Raw genomic sequence first — 12,442 nt, forward strand, 5'->3', positions numbered from 1 at the left:
TAACTCTGTCATATTATTTTTTCCTTTAACGTCTCTATCAGTAAAACAGGTAAAAATCTCAAGAATAACTTGACTGAACCTGGCCCATGGAAACAAAGGAGGAGGAAAGAAAAAAGGAAGGAAAGACATAAAAAAGAGTGTTAAGAAACATTTTTTAAAGTATTTCCTCCACAGAAAAGCTGAGTATGTTTTGAATTAGTTACTACTCAGAAAATATAAAAATGAATTAATCACAGAAAAAAAGACATATATAGTTTAGTGAAAACAGTGTAGTCTTTACCTTATCATTTAGAAGTGGCTTGATCTCTGTGAGTTGAACATCCTGAAGTTCATCCATGAGGATTGATGAGAGTAGAGGATTCTCGAGAATAAATCAGTAACTCTGAAACAGAAGAAAAGGAAGTAAAGAAAGAGGCTTTTTTTTTTTTTTTAAAGATTTTACTTATCTGACAGAGAGAGAGCACAAGCAGGGGGAGTGGCAGGCAGAGGGAGAGGGAGAAGCAGGCTCCCCACTGAGCAGGGAGCCCAATGTGGGGCTCGATCCCAGGGCCCCAGGATCATGACCCGAGCCGAAGGCAGCTGCTCAACCAACTGAGCCACCCAGGTGCCCCAAGAAAGAGGCTTAAACTAGAAGTTGAAAACATAATAGTCACACTATGTCCATTCATTCAAATACTAGAGCTTAGTACGTGCCATGCACTGCTCAGGATGCTGAAGACAAAGGAAATTAAACAGTCATGGCAGACAGACTTTAAAAATGATCTCTGCCTCCTATTCACACCCTTGAATAATCCCCCTCCCCACCACTGAGGGTGGGCGAGACCCCTGGCTTGCTTGTAACCAAAATGGCAAGTAATGGAATGTACAGGAGTACCTGTACATGATATTATATAATATTTTAACATCTGTCTTGCTGAAAAACACTTTCCTTTGCTAGCTCTGAAGAAGCTGGCATGTTGGGAGAGGGCCACATGGCAAGGAACTGAGGACAGCTTCCAACCAAAAGAGTTAAGAAACTAAGACCCTCAGTCTAACTTGTAAAAACTGATTGCTGCCAACAACCACATGAGCCTGGAAGTGGATCATTCCCCAATCAAACCTCAGATGAGAAAAGAGCCCTGACCAACACCTTCACTGCAGACTTGCAGAGCACCCGGGTCAACCCATGCCAGATTCCCAACCCCCAGATATTGTCAGATAATAAATGTGTGCTGTGTGTTGTTTTAAGTCAGTAAGTTTGTGGTAGTACTTTTTTTTTCTTTGTAGCAACAGGTAATTAATATAATAGTCTTTGCCCTTCTAGAGTGTCCAGTTTAGTTACTGAAGATGTATAACTAAGAGAACAACATGCTCAATGCTATGCTTCAGGAAACAACAGTTTGGGGGATGGATTAAGAGGGAAATAAAAATTGAAGGCTAATGCTAGGATGAGGCCCTGACTAAGGAATGAGAATTAAGGGGGCAGATGAACCAAGGCTACACTCATCAGCCTTCACTCAGGGAATCACAACAGTGGATGGAGAGTATGAGAGCCAGCTTCCAAGATGGCCTCCAAACAACCCAATGATCCTTGACTCCTGATATTTGCAGTCATGTAGTCTCCAATCCAAATAAATCAGGGATGGTGTGTAACAATAAAATATGGCAGAGGCAGCAATATATGACTTCTGAGGCTGCATCATAAATGGCACAGCTTCTGCTTCAAGACATTATAGTCTTCATTCATTAGTTCTGGGGGAAGCCAGCTATGGTATTGTGAGGACATTCACACAGTCCTCTGGGGAGGCCCATGCCAAGAGGAACCATCTTGCCAGTACCAACCCGCGAGCCATGTGAGTGAGCTACCTTGCACGTGGATCTTCCAGCCCCAGTCAAGATTTCAGATGACTGCAGCCCCAGAGATATCTGACTGCAACCACATTGGAGACCTTAAGCCTGAACCACCCTACCAAGCCACCACCTGAATTCCTGACTCACGGAAAGTATGAAGAGTAACAATTATTCTGTTTTGGAGTGATTTGTTATATAGCAAAAGATAACTAACACAGAGACAGAGAAGACAGGAAAACACTTCTAGGAGAAGAAAGTAGTTGGAGAGGAGGAGACAGGGTAATGAGTCATAAATCTTTACTCCATCCCCCTGGACAGGGAGTCATGGGGAGGGGCTGCAAATATGGATATTGCAGACAAGTGACTCCCATCCAGACTTTAAAGCCCCAGGTTTCCTCCCCTCTGCCTTGGCCATGAACTCATCAGTCTGGAAAAATGCTAATTCAGTGAGTTGGGGATGTAGTTATTACCACTAAATGAGTACCCAGTGTGCAAAGCATTATGGAAGATAAAAAAAGGTCCCTGCTTTCCAGGAGCTTACTAGAGATGACAGCTATCTATAAAACTACAAAATGAGAAGTAAAAAGAAGGGGCATAATAGTTCAAAGAAGGAACAATTACTTTTGCTTGTGAGAACCACAAAAGCCTTCATAAAATATTAGTCTACTATATTAATTTATTTTTCTGTTTTTCCCTCCAGACATAGGATTACATGGCTTTGATTTACTTAGCTATGGAGAGGGTATGGAGTCTAGGCTACCTTTTAGCTATTACTGACCAATACATCAAAATAAATTCTGCTTCCAACTGTGACTACTTTAGAACAGACTGACAAAGGCCCTTTTAGCATTCCTTCTAAGAACCCAGAGGATACCAGTCAGGAACATTCCTCAAACTATGGACCCCACAGGCCAATCACAAGCATCCCAAACATCTGTGCCACTTTTTTTTTTTAAAGATTTTATTTATTTATTCCACAGATAGACAGCACAAGCAGGCAGAGTGGCAGGCAGAGGGAGAGGGAGAGGGAGAAGCAGGCTCTCCGCCAAGCAGGGAGCCGGACGTGGGGCTTGATCCCAGGACCCTGGGATCATGACCTGAGCCGAAGGCAGCCGCTTAACCGACTGAGCCACCCAGGCGCCCACATCTGTGCCACTTAATAGAGCACAAGCCTGGTGATATTTAACCTCCAAAAGAACATGGTTCTTTTTCTCAGTTCCCAGGCAACCTATAAACTTAATTGAGCTACTGAATGACCAAAAGCTGAATTTTTGTTTTGTTTTTATACCACGTAATTTCTTTTTCTAAAAAAAGATTTTATTTATTTACTTGACAGAGAGCAAGAGCACAAGCAGGGGGAGCAGCAGGCAGAGGGAGAAGCAGGCTCCCTGCTGAGCAAGGAGGCCACAGGGCTCGATCCCAGGACCCTGGGACCATGACCTGAGCTGAAGGCAGACACTTAATCAACTGAGCCACCCAAGCACCCCTACCATGTACACTTCATAAGGGGATGAGGTGGCTTGAATCTTTCATCACAAATCTCAGCTGGCATTTGCAATTCTCTTTTACAATACCACTTTGACCCAATTAACCCAAAATATTGGCCTAACTGGGATCTATACTCGTTGTGTGTTTATTTTTATTTTTAAAGATTTATTTATTTATTTTGAGAGAGAGAGAGGGAAAGTGTGTGCACAAGCAGTAAGGGCAGGGAGAGGTAAAGGGAATCTCAAGCAGACTTCATGATGAGTTCAGAGCCCCACTCAGAGGCTCCTTTTTCCTATTATAAAGATAGTACGTGTTCACTTTAGAAAAAGTGAAATGAGGGGCACCTGGGTGGCTCAGTTGGTTGGGCGTCTACCTTCCGCTCAGGTCATCGGGCTCCCTACTTGGTGGGGAGCCTGCTTCTCCCTCTCCCTCTGCCTGCCGCTCCCCCTGCTTGTGCTCTCTCTCTGTCAAACAAACAAATAAAATCTTTTTTTAAAAAAAAGTCTCTTATAAAAAAAAGAAAATGTGAAATCACAGAATAATGAAAAGATATTTTACTCACAGTCCTTCCATCTAAAGACAACCACTGTTAACATTTTAGTCTAGGGCGCCTGGGTGGCTCAGTTGGTTAAGCGACTGCCTTCGGCTCAGGTCATGATCCTGGAGTCCCGGGATCGAGTCCCACATCGGGCTCCCTGCTCAGCGGGGAGTCTGCTTCTCCCTCTGACCCTCTTCCCTCTCGTGCTCTCTATCTCTCATTCTCTCTCTCAAATAAATAAATAAAATCTTAAAACAAAAAACATTTTAGTCTATTTCCACTTGTTCTTTTTTCCATATAAAGTGGTGATTTCCTGAAATTATTTTCCAATCTACCACTTTACTCCCTACTTTAATTCACTCACTTGAAAACAGGACCCTTCAAGATGTTAATTACTCAAATATAACTCCGTGTGGAGAGATATGTCAAGGAGCCTCAGGGCCAGAAGAAAGCCAGAGGTGCCCTCAGTTCCAAAGTGACTGGCATTCACCTAGTGTTCCCATGCAGATGAGAAGCCTGTCCCTATCAGCTGGGGCCAACGCAGACAATGCAGGACAGTGAACTGTTCCAGTATGACTTGGGAACTGGCAACAAGACATAGATATTTACCTTCCATGTTATAGGGGACCTACTGCATTCCTCCAGAGATTCAATTTTTGCTCAGTTCTCACTGTCCCAATCCCTTGCCAATAAGGAATTTTATAACACCTATAAGAAAACTAAGATCACGTGGTGGAAAACTCCATCTCCAGATCTCTCAGCTACACAGACTGGCTCCCTCCTGGGGATCTTTTAAGGCCTGCAGTTCCCTCATCTGCAGAAATGATAGGGCTGCCCGATTCCTTTTTTTTTTTTTTTTAAGTAGACTCCATGCCCAGCGTGGAGCCCAATGTGGAGTTTGAACTCACAACCCTGAGATCAAGACCTGAGCAGAGGGGCGCCTGGGTGGTTCAGTGGTTAAGCATCTGCCTTCGGCTCAGGTCATGATCCCAGGGTCCTGGGATCGAGCCCTACATCGGGCTTCCTGCTCAACGGGAAGCCTGCTTCTCCCTCTCCCACTCCCCCTGCTTGTGTTCCCTCTCTCGCTGTGTCTCTCTCTGTCAAATAAATAAATAAAATCTTTAAAAAATAAAACAAAACAAAAAAGACCTGAGCTGACATCAAGAGTTGGACGCCTGACCGAGCCACCCAGGTGCCCCAGGGCTCCTAATATACTTACAAAGCTGGAAGGGATTTTTATAAACTGCAGTAGATAACAAAATATTCATCCTCTTTCCCAGTTGTAGGAGGCAGAGGGAGGGCTAACAAGTTAAAACCATCCATCCTCAAACTGAGGCAGTGAACCTGGTACCAAATGGCTAGAGAGTGAAAGAGAAAAAGTGTAATTCCTACTCTGTGCCAGGAATTATACTATAAGTACCCTATGTTTAATCCTCCTAACAATCCTCTCAGGCAGATATTTTCATTTCTTAGTTTAGAGATGATAAATTTAGGCTTAGATAAGTTAAGTAACCCTTCTAGTATCTCCCATCCATGTAAGTAATACAGCAAGAACGTAAAAACCTTTGATTTCCCCACTATCATATGTCTATGCCAGGCCCCATGGGCTGGTTGTAGGACCCTGGGCAAATTTCTTCCTCTCTACCCACAGGGGCACCTCCTTGAAGTAAAGGTAGTAGAAGCCTAGAGCAATCCTATACCACCATTGACTTGGAAAAGCCAGACTGAAGGTTTGAGTCACCGTATCAGTACAAGAACCCTCACTATCTCAGTAGTTAGCTGAAGACAAGGAGAAGATAGAATGAGGAGGGATAAGAGAAATAAAATTCCAGCTATTATTTGAGCTGAAACAAGAGCTATTTCTTGTTTGTTATTAGAACAGTGTGCCTCAAACCTCAATGTACAGACAACCACCTGGGGATCTTGTTTAGGATCTTAGCCCATCAGTTTGGAATGACAATCCAACATGTGACCTAATCAGCTGACGAGGAGAGACATCTGAGTTGAGGAGGTGAGTAACTGCAAGGCTTGATTATCAGCAAAAATCCTTAATAGAGATGAGGATGGGGGAGAAAAAGACTCTATTCATCTAATTTTATCCTGCTTATTCCCAAAAGGATTTCAGTAAATTAAATGGGATTTTAAAAAGATTCAACAACTGAGACCAACTAGAAGGGAAATACTAGAGAAAGAGAAGAGTTTAGTAGTTTGCTACAGAAATCCTAGCTGAAAGGTGACAAGTGTGATCATGCTACTGGAATCACAGAAAGAAAAAGGGACATCTGGGTACAAAGTTGGTAAAAATAGCATACAGTCAGAAAAGAGTCAGATTTGGCCAAGGTTTCCAGTTAGAAGGATAAAGAATAATGGTGCAGTGGGGGAGCTGAGAAGCAATAACAGAGAAATTAATGAAAAAAATCAATGTACAAAGTTAATATTTGGGCCTCCAAGAGACCTGAGCATAGGCAGGAGTGAGTTAATGAGGAAAATCCACAGGCGCTTCCCAAACTAGAGATGAGGAGATGCCTCCTCATCAGCCCAGAGGCCCTGGGCTCTTCTGAAAGAAAACCTAGTGATGGGAAAGAAAGCAGAACCAGGGGGTGTCTGGGTGGCTCAGTCGGTTAAGCATCCAACTCCTGGTTTCAGTCCAGATCATGATCTCAGAGTCATGAGATCAAGCCCAGCACTGGGCTCTGTACTCAGTGCAGATTCTGCTTGAGATTCTCTGCCACTCTCTCTCTCTTGCCCCCTCCTTCCCCCGCAACCAACTCGAGTGTGCAGGCTCTCTTTCCCTCTCTCTCAAATAAAAAAAAGCAAGCAAGCAAGCGGAACCAGTAAGACACAAAGGAAAAAATGCTCAGAGATACAAGAAGAAAAGCAAAAATATGATGTCAAAGAAGTCAAGGGGAGAAGGGAGATTTATATGGAAGAGGAGGAAAATTCCGATGCAGCTGGTAGGGGGGAGGATCAGGACTGAGAAAGGACCGTTATCTTTTGACAGTGAAAATCTAGGGAAGGGAGGTTCAGTTCTCCATGCTAAAAAGCCCATGACTTTGTATATCACTTTGTAGAAATATAGAAACTCATATTTCTGAACTGAAAGGCAAGGAAAAATGTTCCCAGGATGACCAGGAGAGACACCAGTGTTCTCTGATACTCAGACGGCACTGAGAGGACGTTTAAAGATCATCAAGACCTCGGACTTAAATTTTGCATCACAACTCTGAAAAAGAAAACAGAGAAAAGTGTAGGGGCTCTGGCTGAAGTGCTGATGAGACTGCTAGGGTTCTGCAGAATACAGTTTAAAGTCCAACAATACAGTGCAAGCTTTGTTCGCTCAGAAAAAATGGACACCCATGTTCTTCCAGTTTGGGAAAGAGCCCATAAACACATCAAATGTGGACTCTGGACCTAGGTGGGCCCCTACTTAGTTGAGTGGCACTGGGCAAAGCATTTTCCCTTTCCAGGCTTCAGCTTCCTCATCAGTCAAGGGAAGAGACTGGGTAGGATGACCTTTTTGGCTCCTGACCGGACTGACATTCTGCAACTCAGAAGTTCCCTTTAATGTAGTACTTTACATTAGTCCCCAGAGCGAGTGCTCCATTCTGCAACTCTTCAGTTCTTACTACAATCTTAGGAGATCCACACCCCCATTACCAACTTGATGAGGTTCAACAACTAACTGAAGGTCACTCAGCAAATCAGCAGAAAGGTGCAACTGGACTGATCACAGGGGCATGAGGCTCTCAGGCTTTTACCTCACCCTGCATTTTGTCTATTTAGTCAGAGAAAACTCACTAAGATTTCCAGTCCTTAAAAAACATTGCTTTGTTACTTGAAAAAGACAATAAGGGAGTACACATAGTATTGGCTAAACTACATGCTGTCTTGTTTTGTAGCTTGCCCCATGACCACAGTAATTTGTCTGGCCTTCGTCAGGCTTTGCCAGGATGTACTGACACCAGGTCACTAGTTTGTATTCTAAGGGCAAAGTTAATCACTTTGGTTTTGGCAAGACTGCAGACAGGCAACCAAAACAGAATGAAGGCAGCAAACAAAGGCTTACTGAGGAGAACCAGCTAGATAGAAGGGGTCAGCTGGTGCTGAAGTAGTTATGGCTGAAAAGCTGCAGGAAGTGAGAAGGTAGACAGTGGTGCTTCTACAGCAAGCTGACTCACATCCTCTCTTTTTACATATAAACCACTGTCTGAATGAGTAATTATTATAGCACCTCACAATTACAAAGCACCTTTACATCTAACATCTTGTTGGATTATCAGGATGGCACTGTGAAATACAACACTGGCACACTGGCATCATCTCTAGGACACAGATGAGGACTCGGAGGCTGAAAGAGGTGAAAGACAGCAACACCACACAACTAATACATGCAACAGCTAGAACTGAATCCCAACGGTCTCGGACCCCAAATGCTCCCTCTATGCTCTATAGTCCCTGTATCACACTGCCTCCCAGGTTATTACAGATGAAAGATCTGGAGGGTGAAAAGGAGAGAAATTTAGCTGACTGCCTCACTGCATCCACCCCAAGATGAAGACTTTTTTTTTTTTTTTAATTTGACAGAGAGAGAGTACAAGCAGAGGGAGCGGCAGGCAGAGGGAGAGGGAGAAACAGACTCCCTGCTCAGCAGGGAGCCCGATGTGGGGCTTGATCCCAGGACCCTGGGATCGTGACCTGAGCTGAAGGCAGATGCTTAAGCATCTGAGCCACCCAAGTGTCCCAAAGACCTCTTTTTTTTAATGGTTTTTTCTTAAATTTTATTTATTTGACAGAAGGAGAGAGAGTACAAGCAAGGGGAACAGCAGGCAGAGGAAGAGGGAGAAGGAGGCTCTCTGCTCAGCAGGGAGCCCGATGTGAGGCTTGGGGCTCCATCCCAGGACCCCGGGATCATGACCTGAGGAGAAGGCAGACGCTTAATGACTGAGCCACCCAGGAGCCCCTGAAGACCTCTTTTTATCTCTGGCCCAAATTACACTGAGCAGTTACAATCAGGCCACAGGTGTAGGATTAAACCCTATGAAGTTAACAAGAAAGCACAGGTTTGGGACTGAATTCATCTTCAACCATTAAGTCCACTGAGTAAGGGAGATTAAGTCTATAAACAAATCACTACAGTTCAAAGCAGTATAAACATAAGCCTGTGAACTGGACAAATTCTAAGGCAGTTAGTTTCTCAATCTCAGCACCACTGACATTTTGGGCCAGGTAATTCTTTGTTGTGGGGGACTGTCCTTGTACATTGTAGAATATTTAGCAGCATTTCTGGCCTCTACCCACTAGATGCTAGTAGCACCCTCCTCAAACCACTGTGACAACCAAAAATGTCTCCAGATGTTGCCAATCCTCTGGGGGGCAAAACTGCCCCAACTTGAGAACCACTGCTCTGAACGTTATGGAGCTAATTTAGGGCAAAGGTAGGTTAATGCAGGTTGTGGGTGCTGAAAAAAAGTTTCATGGAGGAGGTAATATTTGAACTGGACCTTGAAGAAGGGATTAAATTCCTGTAGATGAGGATGAGAGAAGGATAAAAAAAGAAATCACAGAAAGGGAGGAGAACTTAAAAGCAAGAAAATGAGAAAGCACAGGTATGCTGGAAAATGTCCCAGTTTGGCAAAAACAGTAGTTTCCTATTAGGAGTAAGAGATAAAGCTAAAAATGCCCATTGGAGGGTGCCTGGGTGGCTCAGTTGGTTAAGCGGCTGCCTTCGGCTCGGGTCATGATCCTGGGGTCCTGGGATCGAGTCCCACATTGGGCTCCCCATGCTCTGCGGGGAGCCTGCTTCTCCCTGTGCCTCTGCCGCTCCCCCTGCTTGTGCGCTCGCTCTCTCTCTGTCAAATAAATAAAATCTTAAAAAAAAAGCCCACTGGAGTCAGGTCATAGATAGCTATCCATCAACTGATAGTTACAAGATATACACACATAATGAGAGCGCAACAATACAAGATATCCACAGATGTTTTAACAGCATACAAGTCAAACCAGTGGTATTTCCATCTGTCCCATGTCCCCAAGAGGAATAATGCTTGAGTATCATGTCTTAACGTTGCATCTAGTGTTCACTGCATTTAGCACTAAATGAAGTTTGGAACCAGTGCAGAGGAGAAATGAGCAAGGACTGGGGTGATCCCAAAGGAAGTAACAATGATAGGCCTTGAATGGATAGGTTTTGTATAGCTGAATGGGAGGAAAGGACATTCCATGTGAGCACATCAGGTTGGGAAACAAAGAAATGTGAACAACATCCAGGAGACAAGAACCATGTGGCTGGAAAGAAGACAGGGCTGGTTAGAACACATGAATTAGACTTTACTGTGTGGACAGTAAAAGTTCCTGAAAAAAAGAATAACACAGTTGTTTAAAACGTGGTCATCTTGTCCAGTTGTTCTCTTAGCTACACATCAGAAAGACCTGAGAAGCTTTGAGGAACATCAATACCCAGGCTCCAACCCTAAACATACAATTTAATCAGGCGAGGGAAAGCCCCAAGTATTGTTTTTAAAGTTCCATGGTCGGGGGGGGGGGGGGGCGCCAGGCTGGCTCAGTTAAGCATCTGACTCTTAGTTTTGGCTCAAGTCATGATCTTGCATTTGTGGGATTCGGCCCTGTGTCGGGCTCTGCACTGAGCGTGGAGTCTGCTTCAGATTCTCTTTCCCTCTGCTTCTCCCCCTGTTTGTGCACTCTCTAATAATTAAATAAAATTAAAAAAAAAAGTTCCATGGGTGATTCTGTATGCAGCCAGGGCTGAGAACCAATGGTCTAGAGTCAGGCCTTCATCCTCAGATAAGAAAAGAGGCTTAGAAATTTAAGTGATCTGGGGGCACCTGGGTGGCTCAGTTGGTTAACTGACTGCCTTCTGCTCAGGTCATGATCTCAGGGTCCTGGGATCGAGCCCCGCATCAGGCTCCCTGCTCAGCGGGAAGCCTGCTTCTCCCTTTCCTACTCCCCCTGTGTGTGTTCCCTCTCTCGCTGTCTCTCTCTGGCAAATAAATAAAATCTTAAAAAAAAAAAAAAGAAATTTAAGTGATTTGCCTAAATTCACATGACCAACTGGGTGTGGGGCTGGGAGTGGCACCTGGATTCCTATTCCAGGCTCTGAAAGATATCGCAGAGGACTGGGCAAAATTCCATACTCACTCTATAAGCACAATTATCTGATGACTTGGCTCTTAAGTTTTGCCAGGGTTAAAGCCTGAATTAATCTAATCATAAAACTATTGACTTAAGCACCCCCTTTAGTGTCTAGGGTAGTGGATGTTAGTTTCTTTGCTGTCTCCTGGGGGCCCTTAGGAAAGGGTCTCAGGAGACTCTCCAGAAAGCCAGAAAAACAAGCCAAGCCACCCAGCTCCACGGAAGAAACAATGTTTAAAACACAGCTCACTGACCTTTTTACTACCTAAAGGAAAGTCGGGGTTACTCTCCACCAGAAGAAATACCCTCAGGGGCGCTATCACATAAGCAAAGGTTGGGGGGTGGGGAAGTGATCAAAGGCAGCTGCTAAAGCATGCTCACAGACCTTCATTCTAACAGAAACACCCCTGCTGGTCCTCAGCCCTGGAAAGGCCATCTGCACACCTTGCATTTTTCTCAAAAGAAAACAGCAGCACCCCCTACAACAGGCCCACCTTCCTGTTGTGTGTCACTCCTTATTCTGGCATGGCAGCAGGTGGTAAATAGGTTTGCAGAGACTGCTAAGCTGAGAATCTGAGCCTGAGCTGTATAATCATCCTATTCATTCCAGGGTACTGGTACAGATAACTACTGGAACACAGCAACACCCATCTAGGGTCCTTCTTTTAATCCCAGACACCCACCAACCAGGTGAAGCTCTAACACAGTGGTCACACTAAAGTAAGTCTAGAAGCAGAAGCACTTCCCTCTGTCTTCCACTCTTGAAGGATGCAACTCAGGATAGCAAGAAAACTGCTGGCAAGGCTCTAATACATGCTCTTGGGATGGGATCTGGATTCCCATCAGCTATAAGACAGAATCCCTGAAAACAATTTGTTCAAGACAGCCTGAGTAGAGACAAAGGACAAACAAGGGCTGTAAGATGTGGTAACTCAATACTCATACGAACCTAATACACTGAACCAGGTAACACGATAAGCACTTTATCCATTCATTGTTTCATTTTATTTCCCAACCCATTTATAAGATAAGTACTATAACCTTCCCCCACTTTACAGATGAAGAAACTGAACTTGAACATCCTGCATCTAGAGCCTGGGCACGCCTCTATAACCAATTTTCTACTTGATGCCAGCTAATCATTAATTCTGCTTATTTTTTCAGGTTTGGCTACCGGAGTTTACCAGGATCTTAATGACCAAAGAATTTTTTTTTTTTTTTTAAGATTTTATTTATGTATTCATGAGAGACAGAGAGAGAGAGAGAGGGGCAGAGGGAGAAGCAGGCTCCCAAGGAGCAGGGAGCCCGATGCGGGGCTCGATCCCAGGACCCTGGGATCATGACCTGAGCCGAAGGCAGACGCTTAACCATCTGAGCCACCCAGGCGCCCGACCAAAGATTTCTGAAAACTAAAAAGCACCCTACAAAGTTGAGGTA

General features: G+C 44.3%; 1 protein-coding gene across 2 annotated transcripts in view; it reads right to left on the reverse strand.

Annotated features, from left to right (window-relative positions):
• NDRG3 (NDRG family member 3) overlaps nt 1–12,442 on the reverse strand; it is a 73,345-nt gene that overhangs the window by 55,155 nt on the left and 5,748 nt on the right. For both annotated transcript variants that reach the window (XM_027622721.2, XM_027622719.2), the window contains exon 2: nt 281–382. In XM_027622721.2, coding sequence (XP_027478522.1) covers nt 281–337 — 57 coding nt within the window. In that variant the 5' untranslated portion in view covers nt 338–382. The remainder of the gene's footprint in view (nt 1–280; nt 383–12,442) is intronic.

Source organism: Zalophus californianus, chromosome 8 (assembly GCF_009762305.2).
Source record: "Zalophus californianus isolate mZalCal1 chromosome 8, mZalCal1.pri.v2, whole genome shotgun sequence".
NCBI lineage: Eukaryota > Metazoa > Chordata > Mammalia > Carnivora > Otariidae > Zalophus > Zalophus californianus.